This window comes from Lagopus muta, chromosome 19, assembly GCF_023343835.1.
Source record: "Lagopus muta isolate bLagMut1 chromosome 19, bLagMut1 primary, whole genome shotgun sequence".
In the NCBI taxonomy this organism is placed as follows: Eukaryota; Metazoa; Chordata; class Aves; order Galliformes; family Phasianidae; genus Lagopus; species Lagopus muta.
Window position 1 is genome coordinate 1320736 of NC_064451.1, and position 26802 is coordinate 1347537.

The 26802-nt window shown below is 43.7% G+C and overlaps 1 protein-coding gene and 1 long non-coding RNA gene across 11 annotated transcripts; one reads left to right on the plus strand and one right to left on the minus strand.

Moving 5' to 3' along the window:
* The first annotated feature begins 977 nt into the window (after positions 1-977).
* LOC125702700 (ankyrin repeat and MYND domain-containing protein 1-like) lies at positions 978-26578 on the plus strand. Of its 10 annotated transcripts, XM_048966315.1 has the most exons (16): positions 978-2324; positions 2833-2979; positions 5570-6006; positions 6953-7169; positions 7961-8125; positions 10344-10402; positions 11687-11858; positions 12213-12353; positions 14133-14294; positions 14935-15042; positions 16457-16588; positions 17315-17428; positions 18611-18776; positions 20186-20252; positions 22275-22429; positions 25417-25703. In XM_048966315.1, the coding sequence occupies exons 1-16, from the start codon at positions 2277-2279 to the stop codon at positions 25578-25580; spliced, it is 2454 nt and encodes an 817-aa protein (XP_048822272.1). In that variant the 5' UTR covers positions 978-2276; the 3' UTR covers positions 25581-25703. The 10 variants fall into 10 exon arrangements, with proteins under 10 accessions (XP_048822272.1, XP_048822273.1, XP_048822274.1 ...); XM_048966316.1 differs by lacking the exon at positions 18611-18776 and having other exon boundaries at positions 25417-26578; XM_048966317.1 differs by lacking the exon at positions 22275-22429 and having other exon boundaries at positions 25417-25634.
* On the minus strand, positions 18900-26677 carry LOC125702701 (uncharacterized). The gene is made up of 3 exons (XR_007380662.1): positions 26571-26677; positions 22264-22388; positions 18900-20209 (listed from the first exon to the last, which is right to left on the minus strand). It is a non-coding gene; the product is annotated as an uncharacterized LOC125702701 (long non-coding RNA).
* Between the last annotated feature and the right edge of the window lie 125 nt (positions 26678-26802).

The window sequence follows — 26802 nt, forward strand, 5'->3', positions numbered from 1 at the left end:
AAGTTTTCAGGTGTCTTTTTGTGAACACTTACATTTCCAACGGATAATTTATTTCACTACTGATCTTACCATCTGTGCTGGGGACATTTGCCCAAACTAAGCAGTTTTTTCCAAAGGATGTTACTTGGTTTTGCCTTTCTGCTTCTGAGTTTTGTAACTGCACTGTGTCTTCAAGTGCTCGAGTGCTTCACTGCTAGGGGCTGTGCTGTGCCTTTGGTTTGCACATGATGTGCATCGTAGCTTCCAGGAGATCCTGAGGCTCCAAAAAGGCACAGGTAAGTGGCAGAGTTTCTCAAGACAGTTTTCCTTACCAGGGGGAGAAAATGCAGGGAAACAAAGAGGAATTTCCTCCTGCTCGTATCCTTGGCTTCACATGCTGTGCTGCTGAACAAAGTGTCACTGCTTTCCCAGGAAAACTTCAACGGAAGTTCTGGGCTATCAGAAGAGTGGGCTGGTGGTTTCACTGGTCTTGACTGGTGCCCACATAACTGCCCTCCAATGATGTCTGCTGTAGCACGTCTTTGTACTGAGCAGCCAGGCAGTGCAGTGATGTTAGAACATAAAGCATCCTCTTGAACCTGCATCTTCCTTTCCCCACATTTCCATAAATTGTTTGTTCAGGACACAGTGGTTTCCTCATTTCAAGAGTCAGTTAGGACACATATCTCTCAGTTATTGCATGCCAGCTGTGTGGCCTTGCTGAGCATTTGCTTTGCTTCGTTTCCTCTGAGAGCTGCTGTCATGGAGCCGTTGCTTAATTCTCCCTGTGGTGATAAACAGAGGTTGCCTACAAGAAAGGCTTTCATTTTAGTGGTTCCTTTTCTACCAGCCTCTTTGTGAAACTCTGCTTCAGCTGGGTATTTTCTATTTCATTCCATTTTTAACATCTAGGAGCAGGTAGAACAGGCAAAGTTGTTACCTGTAGGGTAGGCAGAGGCAGCGTTTAACCCTCCATGCTATGATGAACCCCAAAAGGTATCTCCCAAGCCCTTTTTCTTTGCTGATATTCTGGAAACTGAAAGTGTATATTTTTCATTAAAAACAAAGGAAATACAAAAGTTGATAAAAAGCTTAAGAGTTTTGTTTAAAGCTTGTTTCACAGGTTTAGTGCTCAGTGGAGGCTAAGGAAAACCTCCTGTTTGTTTTACTGTAAATTCATTTCAGATTGACCGTTTTCACATAAAAATGTATGAGCTGGCTTCTCAAATAAGATAGCCCATGGCATCCTAGGAGCAGCATTGCTTAAGACATAGATGACATACGTTCTGAATCGCTGTGACCTCTCCAGGCCAACAGCCCGCAACCCAGTGATCTGCAGTGCTTGACTTCCTGCGCTGCTCGCGTGCACCATGGAATCCTGCCACAAAAGGGTCTGTTTAATTAAAGAGGAGGCACAGGGCGTTCTTTCTCTGCTTGCACTTCATCAAGAGGAAAAATGACTCCACTTGCAATTTTTCCCCCTCTTGCCCTTAAGTCTCTGCTTAGACTCACAGTGCCTAAAATCACTACAATCACCCAAAATACCATCCCTCTTTGGGAGACAAAGTGTGGGGGCAGCTGTTTTCTGAACGCAGTGAATGCAGTACAGATTTAAAATGTGTCACACGAGTCACTGTAATTCAGAATAACTCAGCAGATGAAATAGGAACAAGACAAGCCCAAGCTGCTGTGCTCAGAAGCGGGAAGGCAGCCTCCTCCAGCAGCCCTGGCCCCAGACCCTCCTGCCGCCCCAATTCTCTGCCCGCTCCAACTCGTGTTGCTGCACGCTCACCGCACCGCACGCCCCCAAGGCGCACCCGAAGGCCTCCCGACCGCCCGAACCCCCGGCCCGGAGCTACAACCCCCCGCACACCAGCTGGCCCGGCCCAAAGGACCGCGTACAGCAGGAAGACGGACAGGCTGCGTGAGGCACACGGTGCCATGCTAGCCGCCGCTGGCCGTGGGCGCCCAGCAGCCACCAGGTGCCAGCCGGCAGCTCACAGCCCCAGCGGCCTGTCTGCAGGATGGAGCACCCCGCCCCTCCGCGCAGCGCCTCACGCTAAAGGGCTTTTTCCTTACGCTCTACATCTCCCCTCTTTTACTTTGAAGCCGTTGCCCTTCGTGCAATCACACACACACGGCCCGGCCCGCCCCGCCTCCTCCCTCTGCGCCGCGTTCTCCCTCACGGCTTCCGCAGGACCGCCGCGCGGCCCGGCCCCGCTCTGAGGTGACGGGCCGCCGCCGTTCCGGACGCCCCGCCGGTTCCCAGGGCAACGCGCCGTGCCGCAGCGGGGGCCATGGCGGACGGTCCGCCCGCGGCCGAGGAGCGGCGGTGGCACTGCGAGGTACTGCGGGCGCGGGAGGTGCCGGAGCTGCCGGTGACAGCCGTTGGTCCCTGTCGTTCTATGATTACTGTTCGCTTGGGATGTCAAATTTCACCGCTGCTTGCTGATGAGGAGCAAGTGTCTTGGAGTAGCAGCTGTATTCATTACAAACGCGTGGTGTCTAAAGGTTGGATCTGCAGCGGCTTCAGCTGCAGCTGCGGACTGCATGCAGGTTGGAGGTGCAGATGAGCAGCAATCATCTGTGCTTTTTTAAAAGTCCCGAGTCGTTCCGTGGTGACGCAGTGCTGCTGGCTGCTTGGTGCAGCAGCTGCTGGCTGGGGCAATTCTGGCCAGTTCTGCCCGAATTTTGAAGCTTGTGAGTAAAATGGACTTGAGATCTGTTGAGATCTTGAAATCTCTCCATGTTTCAGTTTACTGCCCCTTGTTAGTCCAGTAAGAGCTGAATAATGACTTATTTCTGTCTTCTCGGTTAAATCATTCTTGTCTTTTCCTCTGTTCTGAATCACAGACATATGTGGGGCAGTTCTATGTGAGCCATCGCCATGGAAAGGGCATTTGCTACTGTCCTGATGGCTCCCAACTCCGAGGAGCTTTCTATCTTGGCCACGTAGAAGGCTATGTGACCCAGGAATGGAAGGATGGCAGAACATTTCAGGTAACTGCTGTCCTACCATTTTGACTTCTCCTTTCAAAGTCGGTGTAAGTACAGGAAAACGGAGTTTCTTTTTCCTTTCTTTTATGTTTCTCTCTCTCTCTTTTTTTTTTTCCAAACAGCTCTCTGTAGCTCTTAGTGGTTTTCTTGCTTAGAACAAAAGCTTCATGCTTTGGTCTGTGAATTAGGGCGCTCTTTTCAACTGCTCACCTTATGTTGTACTGAACTTTTGCATAAGAAAATCTTGAAGGAGTGAATGTGGTTTCTTCTAAAATCTTACATTCCTTTGTTTTCTCACAAGGTATTACTGAAAAGCCTCGAGTGGAGGAAAATAATCCTCCCATTGTACAGTCTTTTCAGTGGGGAGTTGATCAGTAATAGCAATTTATTTTTTCCTGAATATTGATGATGTATTACTAGTTATGGATTTGGGAGAGCTTTAATTTCAGTAGATAACATACAATCTGAAGAGGCAAATAGAGAAGCTTCAGATCATAGCCATACTTAGAGCTGTACTGTTGGCAGTCAGTTCTTTTCTCGTGTTTCTTTACAGTTAGACAGTTTGTCTAACTTTTTTTGGAGCCTTTTCACTCCAAATAGCTGTTCTGGTATTGTGGCAACTCAGGATGAGCCTGCCGTGAGCAATATGTATGATGCAGAGGCATGAGGCTGCTTCAGTTTGGTAATGCTCATGCCTTACTGTCACAACCTGATCAGATCAGGATTGTTGAGATTTTGAGATTCTTTTGGGTTAAATTAAAGGGAAGTCGTAGACCCATAGAATGGCTTGGGTTGGAAGGGACCTCAAGGTCATCGAGTTCCAAACCCCAACTGCAGACAGGGTTACCAACCACTAAACCAGAGAGTACATCAGACCATCCATGGCCTTGGGCTCCTCCAGAATTGGGACACTCACAGCTCTCTGGGCAGCAGTTCTAGGGCCTCACTATCCTCTCAGCGAAAATATTTAATATTTAATATAAATATTTAATATTTAATATAAATGATATTTAATGTAACTCTCCCCTCCTTTAGTTTAAAACCATTCCTCCTTGTTCTGTCACTATCGACCCATGTAATGAGTTAATTTCTCTCCTGTTTATAAGCTCCCCCTAAGAACTGGAAGGCTGCAATGCGGTCTCCCTGCAGCCTGCTCTCCTCTAGGCTGAGCACCCCCAGCTCCTCAGCCTGTCTTTGCAGCAGAGGTGCTGCAGCCCTCTGAGTGTCCTCGTGGCCTCCTCTGGACCCGCTCCAGCAGCCCCACGTCTTTCCTGCGCCGGGGGCCCCAGGCCTGGACGCAGTACTGCAGATGGGGCCTCACGAGGGCAGAGCAGAGGGGGACAATCCCCTCCCTGCCCGCTGCCAGCCCTCTGTTGGTGCAGCCCAGGGTGCTGCTGGCCTCCCGGGCTGCGGGCGCACACTGCTGCTCGTGTGCAGCTCTGTGCCCACCAGGACCCCCACGTCCTTCTCTGCACGGCTGCTCTCAGGATCTTCCCCCAGTTTGTATAAATGCCTGGCATTGCCCCAACCCAATGCAGCACCTCACACTTGGCCTTGTTGATCCTCATTAGGTTTACATGTGCCAACCTTTCGTGCCTGCCCAGGTCCCTCTGGATGGCATCCCTTTCTGCTGTTGTATCAGTTGTACCACTCACCTTGGTGTTGTCAGCAAACTGCTGAGGATGCACTTGATTCCAATGTCTGTCATTGATAAAGATTTGCATTCATAGTTTGCATACAAGGTAGGAATGGGGGAATTCAACTTTTGCACTTGCATGCAAGTGTAGCATTGACCCTTTTCTCCATTTGAGTCAGAGGTCACAGAAGCTCTGTCCCTTACCATGTTGGTCATGTAGGTGTCTCTTGCAACAGGAGAATTAGCTCAGGTCTGCGTTGGGTAGAGCCATACACACCCTCTCATGTACTCTGCACGCTCTTCAGCAAGCACTTCTGGTTTCATATTCCAGCTGCCAGCTGAGAACACAATTTTGTTTTTCTCTGGTAAGCAGTGCCCCAGTGATGGAGGTTTTCCATCAGACCTTACACTTGCCTGCCATAGTGTCACAGCCAAACTGAGGTACTGTTGTAGGAAGATTAAAACTCCTCTCCTCTAGTGTTTTGTGACCAAGTCTATTCTGTTGGTGTCTCCTACCATGTTTGTTAGTTACCATTGTAAGAAAATAAACTGCTATCAATTCTATCTTCCATGTCAGTGCAGATGTGTATCAGAGGTGCTTGGTTTCTGTTTGGAAAATCTAGATGAAAATCTGTCCTGGCCTGGCTAATGAATCCCCATTTACTCATTGAATAAATTAAAAGAAAATCTTGGCTGGGCACAAAGTGGTCAGGGAGTTTAATCTAAACATTGTATCTCAGTGTTAGGGCCTTCCATTGCTTGTGAGCTTGAAGATGTTTGCCACTGAATGTGCCCAAGTGAATGTGGGGGCTTTGAAGTTCAGAATGGCTTCAGCTATTATTGCTGTGTCAACAGGAACTGGTCCAGCAGAGTCAGAACTAGCCAGATCAGTTGTATAACAGACTGTTGTGTGCTGTGTTTGATCTCTGATACTAATGAGCTCACTTGTTTCCTAAGGGACTGTACAAATCTGACGAGCGATTTGGACCAGGGATTGAGAGCTATCCAGATGGCTGTCAGGACGTTGGCTTGTGGCTTGGAAATCATCTCATTAAACTGTGTACTGAAGTACCTGGTTCTTTTTCTGTCTTGGATTATCCAGAGCATTACAGATATTTTGATGACAGTTCTCCAAAGAAGTATATTTCTGTCAAGGAAGATCCTTTCCTCCGTAGCTACAAACATCTTCCTTTTGATGATGAGGATATTTTCCCTGAAGGAGTCCTTGCATATTCTTGTAACATGGATCATCTTACCTTGACTCACTCTTTCCTGGAAGATTGTGATGCTCATTACTTCGAGAACACCAAAGAGCTGCCTGAAGAAGACCTCTGGCCTGTTGCAAATGGAACTCCTTTGCTAGTTAGGATACAAATGCATGCTTATAAGCACAGGTAATGCTTGATGATTTGTTTATGGTATATGGACTGTTAGCATTTTTTATCTACAAATATTCATTATTTTCAAATTTACATTGCATGAATGCAGTGCACCAGATGTTTTTTATGGCCTTGAGATTACAAGTTGAATTTTTAAACAAAACCAACAAATAATATATTCATCTCTTAGCTCACAAATTAAATTAAATGTCATTCATTAAGTTAACCCTCAATTTTCTTCTGGCTACATCTATAAAATTGGTCTGATTAATTTTTTGCTTGTGAAATTACTGGAAGTCCAGTTTTGATAGCAACAGGGAGGCAAAGGCTGTAGAGACCTGCGAGGAACGACCACGTCTCTTTTGAGAGCAGTGTTTTCTGCAAAGATGTAAATATGAAGGAGAACAGTGTCAGCTTTTCAAAAGAACTGGGAATCTGGCCACTGATACCTTTTGGAGGGCATCCTGACTCTTGTTCTCCTCAAGGCAGTATAAAATATGCTGCAGCTAGGCTAACAGCTAACTTGGTGCTGTACATGGGAGTACTGCACGGACAGGCAGAGTATCTGCTGTTTGCTTTGTTGATGGAAACACAGGCTGCATAAGCATATTTCATAGTCCTAGTTACTGCAAGTGATGGAAATTTAATTGTAAACTGATGGCAAGAGTGTGTGTAACTAATTGGTTCATTGAAATAATTGGAAGTTACATTTTGTTTCCTTCTTTTAGTTGATGTTTGATGGCTGGATATTTGAACTCCTCTTCATTACCGTCTACATGCTGCTGCCAGCATCCTGTACTCTGGTTTGCCTTCAGCAGGTTCATGCTATTTGAAATGGATCTTAAAGTGATTGCTGGTCTGATTTGTCCACCCTTCTTACCATCACATTTTGAACTGCCCTTGTGGTCAGGGAATACCTGCGTGCTTCAATGTGCAGTGGTTTTTTCACTCTTTTTTCTAGGCACTCTCAAGCAGAGTTCTCTTCAGATATGAAGCTCATTCTCAGAGGAGTCCGCAGTAATTGTGGACATCCAGGCCCCAGGGAACTTGCCTCAAAGCAGTTAATTGAGAAGGCAGCAAGAGGAGATTTTGATGGAGTCTGTGCAGTTCTGAGGAATGGATTGGCTCATCCAGATGTGGCTGATAAACAGGGATACACTGCACTTGCTGCTGCTGCTGTAAGACCCTAAGCATGGTGCTACTGCACGGTAACATTCCTGCTATAGTAGGCTGAATAACATGTTGGTCTTGTTTTGTTACAGAATATGAAAGGAATGCTCAGTAAACAAGAAGAACAGAAAAGAGGGTGGCATGAGTAGTGCCTGTAGTGATTGGTATCATGCCAAACCCCACTGTGAATAAATAATCTAAAGGAAGTCCTTCATTAAGTATTAGAGATGGCTTCAAACGCCAGGTTTGATTTCAGGTTATAGCTGTGCATTGGACCTACATTCTTGGTTAGAACTGTGCCCTTATTTCTTCTCCTGGCTGAAATCAGAGTCAGGTGGATTTGTTTTGTTTTTGCTGAGAAGTGACAGTGGCTAGAATCCATGCATGCACAACTTCAATTCCTGTAGGAAGGGCATGAAATCCACCCCTAATCTTTTTATTCCTGCCCTTTTCAGTTTCTGGAATACTTGGCATTCATTACAAATTGCTAGCAAAATCAAGATAATAATTGAGAACACTGTTTTTCTGTAGACATCTTGGTCTCCTTCTGTACATAAATCCTCCCTCATTCTCAGAAAGAAGGAAGAAATAAGGGCAAGTGTATACTTGAGGACAGAATTTAGTTGAAAGATGCATAGTTTGAACCCTGTAAGACACGGTTCTATATTGTATATGTTATTTTGTGGGAAACATACATTTGAATTAGCTGAACAGTGTAAAGCCCTATTTAAAAACTATTGTCAATTCTTTCAATGTCTAAAGCTAGAATTGTGCAAGTATGGATTTTTCCCTTCTACAGGTTCATTCCCACTGTGATATTGTGAATCTACTTCTTGATAGTGGAGCTGATGTGAATAAGTGTAGTGATGAGGGATTATCTGCTCTCTCCATGTGCTTTATTCTCTATTATCCAGAAGAATCTTTTAAGGATAACATTGCTGAGAGCAGCTTGCACTGTTACCAGGTTTGTTTCTGTCTAATTTGACAAAACATAATGTATTATATCCTCAGGCTGTAAGCTTGCGCTTTCAAGTTCTGTGTAGGAAAAATGATTTTTTTTGCATTTTGCACTCTAATGATGCATAGTAATCCTTCCTGTCACTACTGACTCTGAAGTTAAAAGGCTTGGCTTAGTAACAAGCTTTCTCTGCAAGCAAAATAAGGCATTGTATCAATAACAGATATGTGAGGCCATGTTTGCTTGGTGTTACAGACAGTGAAGATGCAGCAAGCTAATTAGTGGGAATTACAAAAATGTAATTAGAACAATAGGAGACAGGTGGGTCGCCTGGTACTACGGAGTCATGCTGGCATTGTTAAGGTGGCAAGCAAAAAGCTTGTCAGAAGTCTGATTGCTATGGGGTGGATCACAAAAGGAAAACTCCAATCCGTCTGCTGCAAAGAAAAACACCTGCTCTGAATCTTCTCATCTGGGAGTATTGCATTTTGTAACAGTGCAAACCTGGAAATGAAAACGAAAATGAAAACAGGGATGTCTGGAATCACCAGCCAGGATGAGAAAATGGATAAGAAGGGGGACTAGGCAAGTAGGAACTGCATGGTGTTGGAAGTATTTGGAAGCTGAAAATGGAAGAGTAGTGCTGAGATGTTCAAAATAAACTAGAGAGGTACTGGCCCATGTCCTGTGGAAGCTTCTGTGGAAATCAGCACCTACCTGTGGCATTCTGTGATGGACAAGGGAAGAGACACTGATACCATCTATCTGGACAAAGAAAGGCCTTTGACATGGTCCCTCACAACATCCTTCTCTCCAGATTGGGAAGATCTGGATTTGGTGTGTGGGCTGTTCAATGGACAAGGAATGTTTGTGAGGTTGTACTCAGAGAGTGGTGGTCTCTGCTCAATATCTGGATGGAGATTGGTGACAAGTGGTGTCCCTCAGGGCTCAGTAGCAGGACTGGTGCTCTTTAACATCTTCATCGATGGCATTGACAGTGGGACCTTCAAAGGCCCCTTCAGACTCAAATGATTCTGTGATTCCATGATCTCTGGATGTTCTGAAGTCCCTGTTTCAGTTACAAGAGGATGTCTGAGTGGTAGTTCACTGCTGAAGTCGCAATATTTTTATGGGAAAGGAAGAAGGAGAGTGAGAGATGAATATACAACAGGTGCTCAAAGCTTCACAGAAAAATAAATGTGAAACTATTATCTCTCATTTTAGAGATAATACCAAGTAATTTGGGATAGAGAGAAGATCTTTCTGTGTTTATTTGTGCCTGTCATGTCTCTTGAGATTCAGCAAGAAAAATGCACGTTGCTTTCCCTTTTTTTTCTGTGTTGAATCATATGGTGGTATGGGTTGGAAGGGATCTTAAAAATCATCTAGTTTTAAACTTGCTGAGAGCAGGGTTGCCAGCCACCAATTAAGCTGTCCAAAGCACCTGGAGCATTGTGACCGGTTCTGGGGCCCCCAGTAGAAGGAAACATGGACATACTGGAAAGAGTTCAATGGAGAGCCACCAAGGTGATGAAGGGACTGGAGCAGCGTTCCTGTAAGGAGAGGCTGAAGAAGCTGGGATTGTTCAGCCTGAAGAGGAGGCGCAGAGAGAATCTTCTCAACATACACAAATACCTGCAGGCAGGGTGCAGAGAAGGCTGGTTCCAGGCTCATTTCAGTGCTGCCCATGGACAGGACAAGGTGCAATAGGCACAAACTGGGACAAAGGAGGATGCATCTGAACATCAGGGTGACCTTTGTGGTGTGGAGGTGTGAAGGTGTGAGCTGCTCAGCTTGGTATCATCCACAAACTTGCTGAGCGTGCACTCAGTCCCACTGTCCGTGTCACTGACAGAGTTGTTAAATGTTAAATACCTGCAGATCTGGAAACACAAGTTAGGAGCTCCTAGTTTAAAGGTTTCATGCAAACGAATGCAGGTTGAAAATCTGTGTCTTGTTTTATTTCAAAGAGTTTTTTTTTTCTTTAAAGCCAGGTGGTGGATGCTGGGGGAAGCTTTATCTTTCTGTATGTACTTGAGTCACCAAGAAAGTTAGGCAAGAAGAATACTGTGTTTGAGTATTATTCTTAGTTTTTAATATTAACTAGAAATTACTTCTAAAAGATCTCTCGACCGTATTCTATTTTAACTCTATGCTGCCCAGCTTTTATTTTATTTTTGTAACCTCTTTCTTTTCTCTTTTTTCTTTTTTTAATCTTTGAAAGTGGAACAAACGATCAGAACCCTCAGAAGCGGTCAGTGTGGCTGGGAGCGTAACCTCAGAGTAAGTCTTGCACTTACTGTGTAAGCAGACAAATTCTCATAAACCTTTTTGTACAGAGTAGTAATAGTATTTCACAGAAGGGTGCATCCATTGCAGGGAAAGCTAATTTTTTGTATGTATAAATAGGTAAATGCTGTTTTCATGCTGTAGAAGGCACTCACTGTTTATACACTGATAGTTCAGGCTGGCAGCGGGAGAGACTGCAGTTGAAAAGTGTTGCTGAAGCAAAGATCTTCATGCTTGGGGGACACAAGGTTTCTAGTTAGCTTGACGTGAAGAGCTGCTAAGTATGCAGTGACACGTGCAATGTAGTGCAGATGTGAGGAAGGAAAATAATTAATTCACTCAAAGTCTTGACTCCATATGAACTTAATGGTTATTTTATGCAAGTGTCTGTTCATTTGTATTGACTGAAATGTGGCACAACTATTTTTGCTATGTGTATCCTGGAAAAGGCCACATTCTCCCTTCTGTTTTGCTGGCAGTCACCAAACATAATGACATTTTTGTGTTGTGTTTTATGTTGCCATAGATAATTCTGCCTTCTTAAAAATCCCAAATTGAAACTCCCTGATTGACATTGGCCGTGACTCCTTCCTTTTGTGGCACGTCTTTCCATGAGTCCTGTCTGAAATATCGTGTATAGTACCTGATGTTGATTAGTATACAAAGATCCATTGAATTGAGCAAAGCTTATTTAATACCATGCTTGAAAAGATGAGTCTTTGCTGAGAATGATTTGCAGTAGAGTTTCTGGGTGACTCCCAAGTTTGCCTTTAAAAAAAAAAAGAAAAAGTGTTTGTGATGGTGTCAGGCTTTTTTGTGGGATGTATAGATAGCTGTGTGTCAAGGAAATACTGGTCCTAGTCTAGCCTAACTACTTACCAGTCTTTGATCAAGGGAAGCATTACAGCCTTGATTCCTTAGGGAAATGAGTGAGGTGTGAGTGAGGAAAGAACCCTCCAGGAAGCAGGAAATCTGCTTCTGTGATTTAAAAAAACTCCAGTCACAAGTGAGTACCTGATGGAGGTGCAGAGAATCTTGCCTAGTTTTGCCTGTCTGTTCCCATGCCAGACTTCTCATGATCACAGGGGCTGCTTTAGCAAACTGCTCCTTTAGCTCAGAGGGCTGAGGTACACCTCTTCAGGTCATAACATTGGGTGTTGCTGTAGGGTAGTTGTGATGCCACGTCCTGCCTCTGCAATGTGGCAGCTTTCATTTCTATTACCTGTGGTTCATCTTAGTGTAGTAGTTATTCTGGTGTTTTTTTTATGTCAACTTTAGGCAACAGAAGAGATGGGAAACAATCCAACTGCTGCTTCGGCGAGGTGCAGATCCCAACGTCTCCTGTGTCCCATCACACCTTCTCTTCTTTGCTGTTAAAGCTGCTGATGCAAAGGCAGTGAAACTCCTCTTGGAAAAGGGAGCCAGGACTGATGTGCGGCTTCCATCCAAGGTTTTACTGGATTGCAATTCACAGTGTGTGTGACTGTCAGTGAGACACAGCATGGGTGAAGAGTGAGCTTGGACTGTTCTTCAACTGTTTGAACAGGTTGTTCTTCAAACAAAAAATTGTTTGAGTCCTGCTTGTGACGCACTGGCACAGGCTGCCCAAGGAGGCTGTGGATGCCCCATCCCTGCAGGCATTCAAGGCCAGGCTGGATGTGGCTCTGGGCAGCCTGGGCTGCTGGTTGGTGACCTGCACACAGCAGGGGGTTGGCACTGGGTGAGCACTGTGCTCCTTTGCAACCCAGGCCATTCTAGGATTCTATGATAAACAGGAGTCTTAATGCTGTGTTTGTGTTTTCAGTTCCAGGGTTTATCTCCTCTTCACATAGCTGCCTCTATTCCTGGGGAGGAAGGAGTCCAGATAACAGAGTACCTCCTGAGTTCTGCCCTAGATCTTGATGCAAGGGCAGAAGATGGAAATGAGGTATATGGTCCAGATGAGGTCAGTTTCTCTCCCATCTCATCTCCTTTCACCTGTTCAAGTTCAGACTGCAGAGGACATAAGCAGGAAACTGAGCCTCCTTCCTCCTTGCAGAGAAGTCTTTGCATTTTACTGGACTAGCTTTTAAAAAACAAGAAAATTTCATGTGAAGTTGATAATATTGATTTGCATTTGTTACTAGAGATATTACTTTAAATTCTGTGATTATGTGATTTTTATTATAAGAACAGTTGAAAGATTGGAAGGGATCTCTGAAGACTGTGTAGTTCAGCACCCCTGCTCAAAGTTGCAGCAGGTTGCTCAGTATCTAGACCTGTTGTTTTTTCAGTATGTCCAAGGACAACTTCTGTGGACAGTCTGTTCAGTGGCAATGTTCTTTGTGATGCAGCCCAGGGTGCTGCTGACCTATGCTGCAGGGGTGTGTGTATGCTCAAGTTCAACTTGTTGTCCACCAGGACTTCCAGGTCCTGCTCTAGAAGGTTTCTAGAAGGTTTTCTAGAAGGTTTTCCATCTGTTCAGCCTCCATGGTGTACTGGTTCCCTCTGCCCAGTTCTCCAGACTGTCCAATTCCCTCAGAACAGCAGCAGCACTGCCTGCTGTATCAGCCACTCTGCAGTTTTATATCATCTTGCAGAGCATGCACGCTGTCCCAGCATTGAGGTCATTAGGGCTTTATTATAGTATCTACCCTAGGGGTATCTCTACGGTATCTGCCCTGGGGCACAGCACTGCTGGATGTCATGCTGCTGATCACAAACCAGCTCTCTGTCTGAGGCAGTACTGAATGCCTTGCTAAACTCAAGGTAAAGAACAGTGAGTGTTTTCTTATCTTTCACTGAGCTGCTCATCTCATTGTAGAAGGACGTATTTGTCAGGTGTGATCTCCCCATTGCAAAGCTATTTTGACTGCTCCCCATAAGGAATATGTTTGGAGATAGTCTTTCAGATTTTTCCCTCAGCTTCCCATATGCTGAGGTGAGGCTGTCCAGCCTGGAGATCCCTTCAGCCTTGCCCATAAGATAAAAGTGGTGTTTACTTTTTGTAAGTCCTCAGTAATGTCTCCTCAGAGGTAAGCAGGGTCTTGTAAGGGCATTGTCCAGCTCCTTAGCATACCATCAGGTCTCATTCACTTAAAAAGGAGTCAGCTTGTGTAACTAGTTTGATAACATTTATTTGGCTGTGACAAGGACTAAGATGAATGTCTGTAGCACAGGGAGATTTAGATGGCTTTTTCAGTTTGTATTTCTATACTTTATCTGTAAGTAGAAATATTATTCAATTGCAGGATGCCCAGACATTGTGCAGGTAAGATTTGCTTTCTCATATATACATATGCATACATGTATATACATATCATATATACCTATATCATCTATATTTATATGTTGGTCTGGTGAGCCTATAGGCATAGACCTGAATTGAATGACATTGGGATGAATTTGACTCAAGGAAGCCCCCTTGTGCCTAAGAGCTTGCTTCTTTTTTTCCTGCATCCCACACGATATAATTTGGCCCAGTAAGTTATTCTGTCTCTAAAATTTTCTTTCCATGGACTCCTTCAGTGGTTTTACTGCACTCTTTAGAGTGCACTCCTAAAGCAGTCTGGCAGATGAAAACCGAATGAAGAAAGCAGAAAAAGGGGAGCAGTGGATTTTGTAGGGAATGTGTCTTATCTATATTTAAGATCCAGACCAATGAGTTACCAGACAGGCTTACTTTTGTTAACTTGTCTTTAAACTCTGTTACAAATAGGCAGATGATTTCACTTTGATTTCTCAGCCTCAAGACAAAGAATCCAGTTTGTCAGCTGATGTCTCTTGGCCACTGAAAAATGAAGCAGGACCACCACAAGAGTACTTTGCCTCCTATAACGGTCCTGTTCCAGAAGAAGGTGGGAGGAGTGCGCTGCATATTGCATGCCAAAGAGAGGGCAACAGTGAGGTAAGAGCACAGCATCTGAGTAACCAACTTTGGCAGTGAAGACACTTCATCTCTGAGGTTGGTGATTGAGTTCCAGGAATAAATTCTTTTCCTACTGAACTATCAGTGTTGTACAGATCATAAATCTATTCATGTGTGAGGTGAAAAAGTTTACTCAACTGTGGAGTACCATTTGGCATGGGAAACTCCTGTACTCAAATTACCATTTGTTAGTTGGCCATAAACTTTTATCATCCACAGGGCCAATTTGAAGTTAGGCAGTCTTAGTGTTGGCATGTGCCTCTGCGAATTTGATTTTGTAAGATTCTTGTCATCGATTTAGGATGCATGCACTTGGAGAGTGGTATATGAGAGAGGGGATGTGCTTCCTCGAAAGCAAACCTACATATTCCCCTGGTGGCAGGGTTAATGACTTTTGGGAATCTGGTTGTTTATGTTTGACACTACTGTGCTTGGGCTCTCAATCTGATGAAAACGGATATATAATTCTACTATAACACCACAATTTGTGAAAGCTTTAAGTGTGTTTTTCGCAGCTTGTTTAATTAATTACTCTATTATTATGATGCTGATCTGATACTAAAAAGTTGACTTCACTATGTTCTGTTTCTTCTTTTTTCCATGCCACCTACCTACAAAGCATGCCAGAGATGTTATCCGCCTCCTTTTGAAGCACAAGGCAAACCCAAACACGCTGTGGAGCGGCCATTCGCCACTTTCCTTAGCGATTGCCAGCGGCAATGACTTGGTGGGCATTTCAAAGTATCTTCAGTTTTTGATGTCTTCCTCGTTTCTGTAGGCCTTCTCTGATAGCCAGGCTACACAGAGCTTGCCAGTGTACATTTCTAGCAAGAATGTTTTTACTTTTCTTTTAAACCCATGGGTGTTTCATGAGCTGAAATGACTAATGACTACAGAATGAGGTAGCCACAAATACTTGGGTAGAATTCAGAAGGACTTAATATTTTGATAAATGTGTTCATGTTTGTGAATTCATGAGAATCATCTAATGTGCAATCTCCCTGCCCAGAGTGATTCAACCAAATATCAAAGCACTTCTTTCTGGGTAGAAGACAAAAATGCAGTCATTGGTGATATGTGAAATATGGTGATAAGTGAAAAGATCAATGATCAGACTTCAAAGTGATTTTGGTGCTAATGAGACTAAGCATTCCACAAATAAGGTTTGTAGTTGACACAGTAGAATTCAGCAACTATCTTCCCAGAGCAAGGAATGTACTTTCCTCTGCCCATTCTGGGGCAGGTCCACAGCTGACACCATGGTGCAACAGATGTACATCCAAACCAGGTAATGAAGCAGATATGTGTGTTGACAGCATCCGCGTCTCTAAGTTGGAGTGAGATGGATTTGAAAGGTTGACTGTACAGTGGGTCAGGAGTCGGCTGGATGGCCACAGTCAGAGATGTGGTCACAGCTCTATGTCCAGGTGGACGTGCAATCACAGAGCAGTTCAGGTTGGATGTGACCTCTGCAGGACATCTGCTCCAGCCTTCCTGCTCAAGCAGGGACACACAGAAGAGGATTCCCAGGACCACCTACAGATGTTTTATGAAGATCTCTGAGTGGGGAGACTCTACAATCCCTTTTGGCATCCTGTGCCAGTGCTCCAGCAGCTGCACAGCCCAGAGTTACTCCCTAATGTTCAGATGGAACCTCCTTTGTTACAATTTGTGCCTTGTATTGTGTGTTCTTGTATTGGCACTGGAATGAGCTTGGATTCAACCTCATTGTGCACACACTGATAATGTCTAAAAATGCATCGGTAAAAGACTTTGATATTATTGTCTGTAATGTCTATAGACATTATGTATTATTTATAGATAAACATATTTAAATAATAATAATACAACATGATAATAATACTATAAATTATGTTTGCATGATAATATAGATATTACATATCTATTATTAGGTACACCTTGAGCTTCGTGTCTCCTGCAGGGGGGAGCCCAGAACTGGACTCTGTGGCCTTAGCAGTGCTGAGTGCACGTCCCAGCTCTGTGACAAATACTAGTGGATGTTCCAGGTGTACTCTAAAGCTCTATGGCCTTGGCTGATGTGACTAGGATCTCACTTTCCTGCTGTGGAACTGCCAAAAATGGTTACCTCAGCCACTAATTTGTAACGTTTACCTTTGCAGGCAGTGGTTGAACTCCTCAAACATGGGGCTGACCCAAATCTGCCACTAAGTGGAGCCGTGGAAAGTGCCCTCTGTGCAGCTGTCAGTACCGCATATGAACACCAGAGAACAACAGCACAGAGGATTGCTTTGGTGAGAAAATGTCTTTTTTTTTTTTAACTTCAGAAAAAGCAATGATATTTATCACGTGCATTTAATTCCCTTTCTCTTTAGTGGGTAATAAGCAGTTAATATATATGAAGAACAGTTCATATATATGCATTCCTAACACTGCCTGTTCCTGTCCTGTGGAGCAGGGTATCTGTGTGGCCATTTGTTTTTGTGTTTGAAGAGGATGACAACCTTTTGGTTTAGAAAAGAAAAAAATGTCATTAAAGGCAAATAGGATTACTGTAGAACCCACAGCTCTGTAAGATCTGTTTCCTTGTTTGTAAACACACCATTCACATGGAGAGAGGTGTGTTGTGCTACTGTGGATAGGGGAATCCCACTCACTTTCTCTCTCACTTTCTCTCTACGTTGAGGTCAATGGCAGTGTTTGTGTGTATGAAAGTTGGAACTTTTCTTCTCACCCCAGGAAGCACAGAGCTGATCTCATTCAGAATGCAGGATTTTGAGATATCCAGAACCAAATAGCAACTGCCTGCAAGAAGGCTTTACTTAGAAAACATGTTTAGATCATCAACTGATGAACAGCTTTAATGGAGCAGAAGAAATGTGTGGTTTGATGCACAAAGCAATCTCACAAATAGATGTTAAGCTCTGATAATCAGTCCTGTCTCTTTAGACATAGCATGAAGGAGATTTTTTTGGGAGCTTTTGTTTTTGCTGGGATGTGCAATGGTTTCTTGTCTTCAGGTTGATAAGCTGCTTGAAGCTGGCGCAGATATCCTTGCACCAGTGACTCTTCAGGAGGGAAAGAGAAAAGCTGTGGGAACTGCTGTTGACTTTGCCTATTATAAATATTATCAGGTATGACTTACATTTCTGTCTTGAAAAATGCAGTGTTCTTTGTATCCGTTCAGATATGTGTTCTGCTTCATCCTCACAGTTTGTCTAGGGCAGCCTTCGAAAATGCTCAATGGAAATTTGCTTTCTCCTTTCATTGCTTCTGAACTGTTCACCATTTCAAGTCTGAATGTCTCTTAAGCATTTTGCCTGTGCAGATAATTGTTACAACAACACTCCATTCGGAACTGAATTGGAGAAAGCTAAATGTAATCATACATTGAGAAACTAAACACAAATGTCACATCTGTTTCTGTGAGGCTACAATGAAATCAGGAGAAGGTATTGTGATGTACTATATATATGATTATTATATATAACATGGTATTATACATATAAATAATAATAATATATAGTACATATTTATGATAATAACTTGAAGTGTGTTACAAGTTATGAAAATGCCTTATCAATCAAACCTTAAAATAATGAATTTAAAAAATAAGGGAATTAAATAAAACATGTTAAGATACGTATGTATGCATATGTATGTTGTATATTATCTATAACATATTCTAAGTATATTTGCTAAACAAAATGAGTTTATTTGTTTACTACATACATGAAATAGAGTGAAACTCAGTAATTCATTAGTTCCTTTCAAAAGGGATTTTACTGTAGTAAAAGCTCGTACTTACTAATCTTGCAGTGAACATTTCTGCCGGATTCTTTTTATCCTGGCCTACCTGATTCAGAAAACAAGCTTTGAAAAAGTCAAGGATTCTTTGATGGTTCCAATTGGAAGCAATTCTGCCTTTATTCATATACATATATATAGCTTTTTTAGGGAGAAACATAACAGTGGGCAAGCAGCACCCTCTGGATGTCTTTCCATTTCCAGGAAGCTTCTCAGCACTTTCACAGGTGCTGGGAGAGGAGCTCTGCAAGATGAGGGCAGCTTCCACCTTATTGAAACGTTTGAAAACTGTTTTAGTTGACTCACTGAGTACTCGCCAAACTGATAAGCACAACAACCACAACTTCAGACCTGGGCATGTCCCGTGCCCCTCACTGCAGGTGAAGCTCCTAGCCAGGATCTATTAGGGACAGTGCTGTGCTTTTGGAATGGCTTGGTTTAGCTTTGAGAAAAATGCATTAGATTTAATGCTGCCATACGTCAGTGGATTAACTCACACTATGTTTCAGGACAGGAGAATTGCTAACACACCGTACCACATGCTGTCAGCATCTGAGCAGGAAGTTGTTCAAGCACGCCAGGCACTGCTAGAGCACATTACAGCAAAGCTCCGTGAGCGCGTCATTCTGAAAGAGAAAGAGTGGGATCAAGAAGAGCTGAGAAGGTCCAAGAAATGTTAGTTAAGGCTTTAAGAGTATTTCGAGATGAAGGGTAGCATCAACAGGTGTGAAGAGGAATTTACTGTTAGAGTTCCGGTTTTGCTGCCTGAAAAAGGAACTCGGTAAAAACTGGGCTGACATATTTGGTAAGGAGAATGTTTGGGGTTCCTGCAAACACCAAAGGGAGCAAAAAAGGCACGGAGGAAGAAATTTCAGTATGAGCTTAGTGACTGTCTGTTGCTACCTGGTAGATTCCTACAGAAGATCTATTACCATTTATTAATGAGTGGTTGAGGGAGCTTGCTTTCCTAGCATCTCTTTTGTGCTAATGCTCTAATTAATGTGTTAATTAGTGACAATGAATTTATACAAGTTAAGATGATCTAAATGGTCTTCCTCAGTAGTTCTCAAATGCTTCCTGAGGCTTATAAGCTCCTGATACCAGTCTTTGAGGCAGATGTATCACACTTGAAAAGTGACATCTGAATATCAGATTGTTACCTTTGCAGTAACAAACTTTGCAGATAAGGCCCTACAGGGAGATCGGGACAGGCTGATTGCTGGGCTGAGGCCAGTGGGATGAAGTTGAACAGGAGCAAGTGCCACATCCTGCACTTTGGCCACAACAACCCCATGCATCGCTACAGGCTTTGGGCAGAGTGGTTGGAAAGCTGCATGGAGGAAAAGGATCTGGGGCTGAACGTGAGACAGCAGTGTGCCCAGGTGTCCTCTGTACTCAGCGCTGGTGAGGCTGCGCCTTGAGTACTGTGTTCAGTTTTGGGCCCCTCACTACAAGAAAGACGTTGAGGCCCTGGAGCACGTCCAGAAACAGGCAATGGAGCTGTGAGGGTTCTGGAGCACAGATCTATGGGCAATGGCTGAGAGCTGGAATGGGTCAGTTTGAAGAAAAGGAGGCTCAGGGGAGACCTTATGGCTCTGTACAACTCCATGAAAGGAGGTTGTGGTGAGTCAGGGGTTCATCTCTGTTCCCACACAGTGATAGGATGCAAAGGAAATAGGCTCAAGTTGTGCCAGGGTTGGTTTAAGTAGGAGAACAAGAAGAATTTCTTCACATAAGGGATAATCAAGCATTGGATCAGGCTGCCTGAGGAAGTGGTGGAGTCGCTCTGCTTGGAGGTATTATTAACAGTGCAGTGATGTTCAGGACATGGTTAGTGATGGACTTAGTAGTTTAATTGGATGGTTGGACTTGATGATCTTCAGGGTCTTTTCCAACTTTAATAATTCTATGATTCACTAACAAGAGATGCTTTGTATTCAGTGTCTTCAAGATTTATACAGTGGACAGTTCACCAAGTAGTGTGTGGTGCCCCAAATTTTTAACAGAGGTTGATTTTGTGACTAATGCTCTATTTCTGTAGTTGGAACGCTGATTTTGGTCTCCTCTCTGTCATGTTGTTGTAGTGGATTCAGCCATTCGTGTATGTGCTTCAAAGAAAAAAGAGAGGAACCATCATGAGGAACAGGGAAGGTAGGACAGAGATATGCATACAAGTATTTACTGTTCTTAGTCAAAAATAACAAGGCCTGATATTTTCCAAGCACTGCCATTTTTGTCTTTCATAACTTTTCTTTCATCTATTCAGTCTTACCAGCTGCAGTTGCCTTTTTTCTCTGTCCTGATCACATCACTCCATCTTCAGACTCTACCACAAGAGTCGGCATAATATTCAGTCATCTTGTGGGAGCAGCATATCTGCATCTTTTAAACTCAGTCATCAGTACCATAGAGTACCCTGCAAATGCTGAGAAATACGCAGCCATGCTTTCCATTTTGATACAGGAATTTGAGAAGATGTTTTAAGACTGTCAAGAAAAAACATTTTTTGGTGTGTATTTGGGACTCCATTTTCAGTTGACACGAACACATGACATGCAAATTTTCAAATGGAATGTGTAGATTTGCAATCAGATATTCAGCTGGAAGAAAAATCTGATCTCATCTTTACCAAATGTTATAAGCCCTCTCTTACCAGAGAGAAAACGCCCCACTTCACAATCAGCCTTATTGATGTCATTGCTTTTTGGCAGTACATACTTTTATGAACAGCTGTTCTCAAGGGTACAAGAAGAGTAAAATGAGATTAAATATATCTGAGGACCAAGAGAGCTAAATGAGAACTGCAGCTACTGCCACTCAACCAGACTGACATTAGTTGCAGAAAAACAAGATCGCATATCCCACTAGTTTTACGGCTTTGTAGCTTTCTCATTTTATGTTTTAATAAAGAAAATAAATTCTGTTGCCCATATACTTTAGATTGCATCTGGGGACTGCTCTGAAAGTACTGCCTCCTGTTTTATGTTTGCCCACAAGACCAGTAACAGATGTTGGTGGGATGGCAGCAGAGGCCAAACCTTCCCATCAATAAACTATTGTGTTGTTGCTGTGTGACAGATGGCAGCAGAGGGGCAGTGTGACAGAATGGTGCATGACAGGGGAGTGTGTATGGAGCAAACATGTGGAATTGAATTCCTCTGTGCAGAAAAAATGCCAGTGAGTGCCATTCATTGATGCTTGTGAACATTGATGGAGACCAACCAGTGGATGTGAGCAGTGGATGTGAGCACAGTGAGGGGTGGGTGGTGCATTTCAGCAGTGGTGGCAGTGACAGTGGTCACCTCTACCAGTGCAGCTTTATACAAGCACAGCATACAGGTTCTTGTTCATCACTGGTAAAAATGCAGAGCTAATGGTGGTGACTATGTTGAAAATTTGTGTTTTGTAGCTGATAATTTGTTCTATCAAACAGTGTTACTGTGCTCACTGTATCTGTTGTAGATTCCAGGGAAATAAATAGGAGGCATTACTTTTGGAGCAAACGACATATTTTATATGTGGCCCCAGACAATTCCTCTTCACTTAGCGTGGCCCAGGCAAGCCAGCAGGTTGGACATGTGTCCAATGTGTCCAGCATGGGCATAAAAAGAACAGAAAATCTGGAAGGTTGAAGCACACAAAGATCTTACAAAGTCAGCAATGACTTACTGACAGAGGTGAAGTGTTAGTGCAACCTGCTTGCTGCTGTGCAGGGATAAAGCAGTGTTTCTAATAGAGTCTGTATCACGTAGCTGGAAGGCTGTAATAAATTGGTAGCATATAAAATATATTCAGTATTGCCTGTGAAAGCTATGATGTATTCAGATGTATCTTAGCTTTTAAGAAAATTCTATCACAGGAATGAAAGGTTTTGCATGAACAGCCTTTGGCTTTAGCTTACATCTAGTCCTGTCAGATTTCACAAGCACAGAACTGTTTGGCTTGGACAGGTCATGCTAAGGAGTTGTGTGCTGTAAAGAGTTCCTAAATTTTTAAAGAACCTGTAAGAGCAGAGCCCAGCTTGCAATTAGATCTAACAGTCTGCTTCCTAGTCCCACCAGCAGCCTCAGCCCAAGTACTCTTTGTTTTATATTTCAACTGCAGAATAATTGTCAGGACTAAGGCTAGAAAGAACAGTAATGTACTTCTGTTTGACAAGTACCTTTGTTCCAGGCTGCCCATCTTTAAGTACTGCTATCAGTGTGGACGTTCTGTTGGTGTCCAGCTGTCACCCTGCAAACGCTGTTATGAGGTCTTTACTTGCAGTGAGGCTTGCAGAAGGAAATCCTGGAATGAACGACACAGTCGTGAGTGCTCAGGATTGCTGGGTAGGTTCAGTCACCATTGCTGTGTCAGCATGGTGATTTGTGTGTATGTAATAATAACCTGGGCATGCCTTCCTTTGAATGAACTGTTCAGATGCATTTTATGTAGAAATTTAAGAACATTCACTTGAATGTTTTGGAAAACCACCAGCTTTAAGACTACGCAAACCCACAACAGAAGCAGTAGAAGATTGGCACAGAATCACAGGGTGGTTGGTTGGAGGGGACCTGATGTGGCTTCAGGGAGGAGAGAACAGGTAGTCACCCTCCTCAATCCCTGTGAAGCTTGTGGAGCCAATTAATGCTGGAAACCTCCAGATGTGTGGATTTCCAGTCAGCAAGGATTTAATGTAGGAAATCACACCTAACCAGACTGATAGGTTCTTACAGTGAGCTTGGGTGGATGAGAGGAAAACAGAGGAGGTTGTTTACATCACCTTTATTAAGGCTCTTGACACTGGCTTCTGTAGCAAACAGTCTTCTCACAGACAAACTATTGAAGTTTGGGTTAGAAAAGCAGACAGCAAGGTGGACTGAAAACTGACAAAATGACTGGGCCTAGAGAGCAGTGACCAGCATCAAACAGTCTGGATGGAGCACTGTACCACTGGCACAGACTTGGGGCCAATAGTATTGAACATCTTTGTTAATGGCAGCAGTGACAGTGTGTGCCTTCAGCAACTGCCTGTGATTGGGAAGAGTGACTGCCAATGTAAATGGGGGCATTCCTAGTCAGAAGGAGCTGGACAGGCTAGTGGAACAGGAAGAGAGGGACTTCATGAAATTCAATGAAGGAAAGTCCTGCGTCTGGGGGGAACAACTCAATGAGCCAATAAGTGCAGGGGGGTGACCAGATGGAGAGCAGCTCTTCAGAAAAGGACCTTAGGGCCATTCTGGGGACAAGCAGCAAAGAAAACCAAGAACATACTGGGCTGTGTTGGGAAATGCATCACCAGCACGTTGAGAGAGGAGAACCCCTGCTCAGCATGGCTGAAATCCTGTTGGGGTGAAGGTACCTGTGTTTTGAGCTCCTCTGTGCAAGGAAGATGGACTCAGTGCACTAAGTCCAGCAAAGGACCACTGGGGTGATTAATGGCTTGGAGTGTCTGTGCTGTGATGAGAGGCAGAGATGTGAGATTCACCATCCTCAATATGAAGAAGATGTAGTGGAATCTCATCAATATGTAGATATACCTAATAGGACTTAATGAATATGAAAAATTCTTCACTGTGACAAGACCAGAGGTGATGGAAACACAAAACACATGAAATGACACATGAACACAAGAAAACACGTTTTTACTGTCAGGGTGGACAAGTGGTGATACAGGTTGTCTGGAGAGGTTGTCTCCATTCTGAGAGGGCATCAGACCCTGGCCTGGACGGAGCCCTGGGCAGCCAGCTCAAGTGGCCTCTTCTGATCTCAGTCATACTGTGCTTTGTGATGAGAAAGAAATGAGATGTGATGGGAGTAGGAAGACGAGAAAGCATATAGATAGAACGGGGAACGGTTTGATTTAGGGTAGCAGTAGAGTGTGAAATGTTTGTTGTTCATAGTTTGATACTTTCAGTCTTTTATCACCTTGGGAACACTTGAAATGGTGACTCTGGTGCCACACACCAGAGCTGTTTATGTCTGAAGAACGAATTACTGTTATAAAATGTTCTGAAGGAGATACAGAAAAACAGTTGCAAAGCACACCACCCCAGTGTGGTAGGTGAATCCTGTACAGACCTGTACCAATCCATCCAACAGCAAACTGCATTTTCAAGGAGTAGAGGAGCAAAAACTCTCCAGTGAATTTGTTACTTTTCCCACCAAGAAAAGGAGCGTAAGATCCAGAAAATTATTTCAACGTTTTCCAACTTGCCCAATGATGTTTTGTTTGGAGCAGTTCTTGTAATTGTCCAAAACATTGAAACTGCAATCAAACAAAGCCAAACAAGCCTCTCCTACCTCACAGAGTAGTTACAATTCATTCTTAAAAAGCAAAACCAAATAAATTAAATTTTACTATGTATATAATAACAATTCTTAAACATTGGAGCTGTATAAAGCATTTTCCATCTGCCACGTTTCTGGTAAAGGCCTTCACTCAAATGCCCAACCAAACAGACCTCACTGCACACAGCTGTTTGGCACCTTTCTCATGATAATTTGTAGGTTTATGTACAAGAGAATCATCCCCTTTCATCACTGATGATGTAGTCCATCCTGTGTATCCTGAGGTGCCTTTATGCACTGTTCTAGTGGTGCCAAAGAGGAGGTGACGGCCTTACTAATGGCTGTGACCACTCTCAGTATGAAATTGAGAGAATGTCAATTAATGCTCATTTTGATGGGAAAATTACAGCTATATTGTTAAATGTGTTTGTCCCAGATCTGTGTTAAGTAACGGTGATAATTAAAACATACAAGCTTGCTTATGTGAGAGGACTGCTAACAAACACTTTTCAAACACTGTGTTCCTTTCTGGTTAATTTCAAGGTGAAAAGGTTTATTTATTTTTATTTTTGTTTTGTTTGTTTCTTTGTTTTGTTTCTTCTCTCCAAAATAAAAAGATGTGAAATTCCCTAACTTACATCAGTTTGAACCATTCAGTCTGTTGCTCCACAAGCTTTCTGCTCTTGGATTTCTGCTTCCTTTTTCTGCTTCCTGTGCTCTTAACTATGGGATAATACAGTTAGCATTTCTTTTGCACCTTGTGAGGAAAACTCAATGTTTAACAAATGTCCTGAAGTAATTAGCAGCATTAGCAGCAGGTCTAACAGTTTTAAGATGCTTACAAGAAGCAGCAAGTATCAGTTGCATGTGGTCAGTTTGCTGGGAAGTTTATAGGTACGTAAGTAGGTACAAATAGTGGATTGACAGCTGTCTGTTAACAATGCATTTGTACCAAAATAGGAATATTCTCAAATCTTATACCCAGTTTATGGTTAATTAAAAAAAAAACAACAAACCAAAGCTCACTTTATTTATCTATTTTCAGAGAAGAGTACAGGTCAGACGTTTCCATCTGCAAGCACAGCAGGTCACAAAGGACACAAAAAGAACATCATTTGCAAAAATGGACGAGAAGGTGGAGAAAAGAGAGGTAGAAGAAAGGATACGGTTAGGAGTGGTGGAAGAGAGACTCACCAGAAGAATGGCTGACTTGTTTCAAGTACCACGTACTATTGTATGGCCATGTTTGAATGCCATTTTCTTTCTGCCTTGTACTCCACTTCTAATAAGATTAAAAGTGACAAAATCTGACAAGCTTTGAGGAAATAAAGAGAAAGCATCTTTCCGTGATGCCACACGAGCTCCATACCATCAGAACTGGTGTGTGTGGGATGTGGGTACATCCATGTTACGCTTCACAGAATCACAGAATGGCTCAGGTTGGAAGGGACCTCAAGGATCACGAAGCTCCAACCCCCTGCCACATGCAGGGCCACCAACCTCCACATTTCACAGCAGCCCAGGCTGCCCAGGGCCCCATCCAACCTGGCCTTGAACACCTCCAGGGATGGACGGGGCATCACAGCCTCTCTGGGCAGCTGTTCCAGCTCCTCACCACTCTCTCTGTAAAGAACTTCCCCCTGACATCCAACCTCAATCTTCCCTCCCTCAACTTCAGACCATTTCCCCTTGTCCTGCTGTTATCTCCCCTTTCAAAGAGTTGATTCCCCTCCTGTCTGCAGGCTCCCTTTAGATACTGAAAGGCTGCCATGAGGTCACCCTGCAGCTTCTCTTTTCCAGGCTGAACAAGCCCAGCTCCCTCAGCCTGTCTTTGTAGGGAGGTGCTGCAGCCCCCTGCTCATCTCTGTGGCTCCTCTGGACCCTCTCCAACAGCTCCCTGTCTTTCTTGTACTGGGGGCTCCAGCCCTGGACGCAGTGCTGCAGATGGGGCCTCACAAGAGCAGGGCAGAGGGGGACGATCACCTCCCTGTTCCTGCTGGCCACCCCTCTTCCGATGCAGCCCAGGATCCCATTTGCTTTCTGAGCTGCAATGCCACTGCTGGCTCATGTTAAGTTTTTCATCCATCAGGACCTTCAGGTAGCTCTCTGACCAAGTAACCAAACGAAAGCACATCTGTTGGCCTTGCACAATCTTACATTTGCCTCTTTCTATTATGGATACCAGCGATATTCCATCACCTTTCGAAGAGAGAATTCTTAGATGAGCATATATCGTGGATGCACCGACTGGTTCTGTTAAACGGCCTCCTCATATTTGTGCTGTTCGTTTTTCCTCATAACCAATGATGGTAGGTGAAGGCGCCCTCAGTTCCTCTGTTTAGTCAAGGGAAAGGAAGGGTGACTGCCGGCCCCGTCTGGCTGCTGCTCCGGGAAGTGCAATGGGGGACCGAAAGCAGGGTGCTGCTAAGAA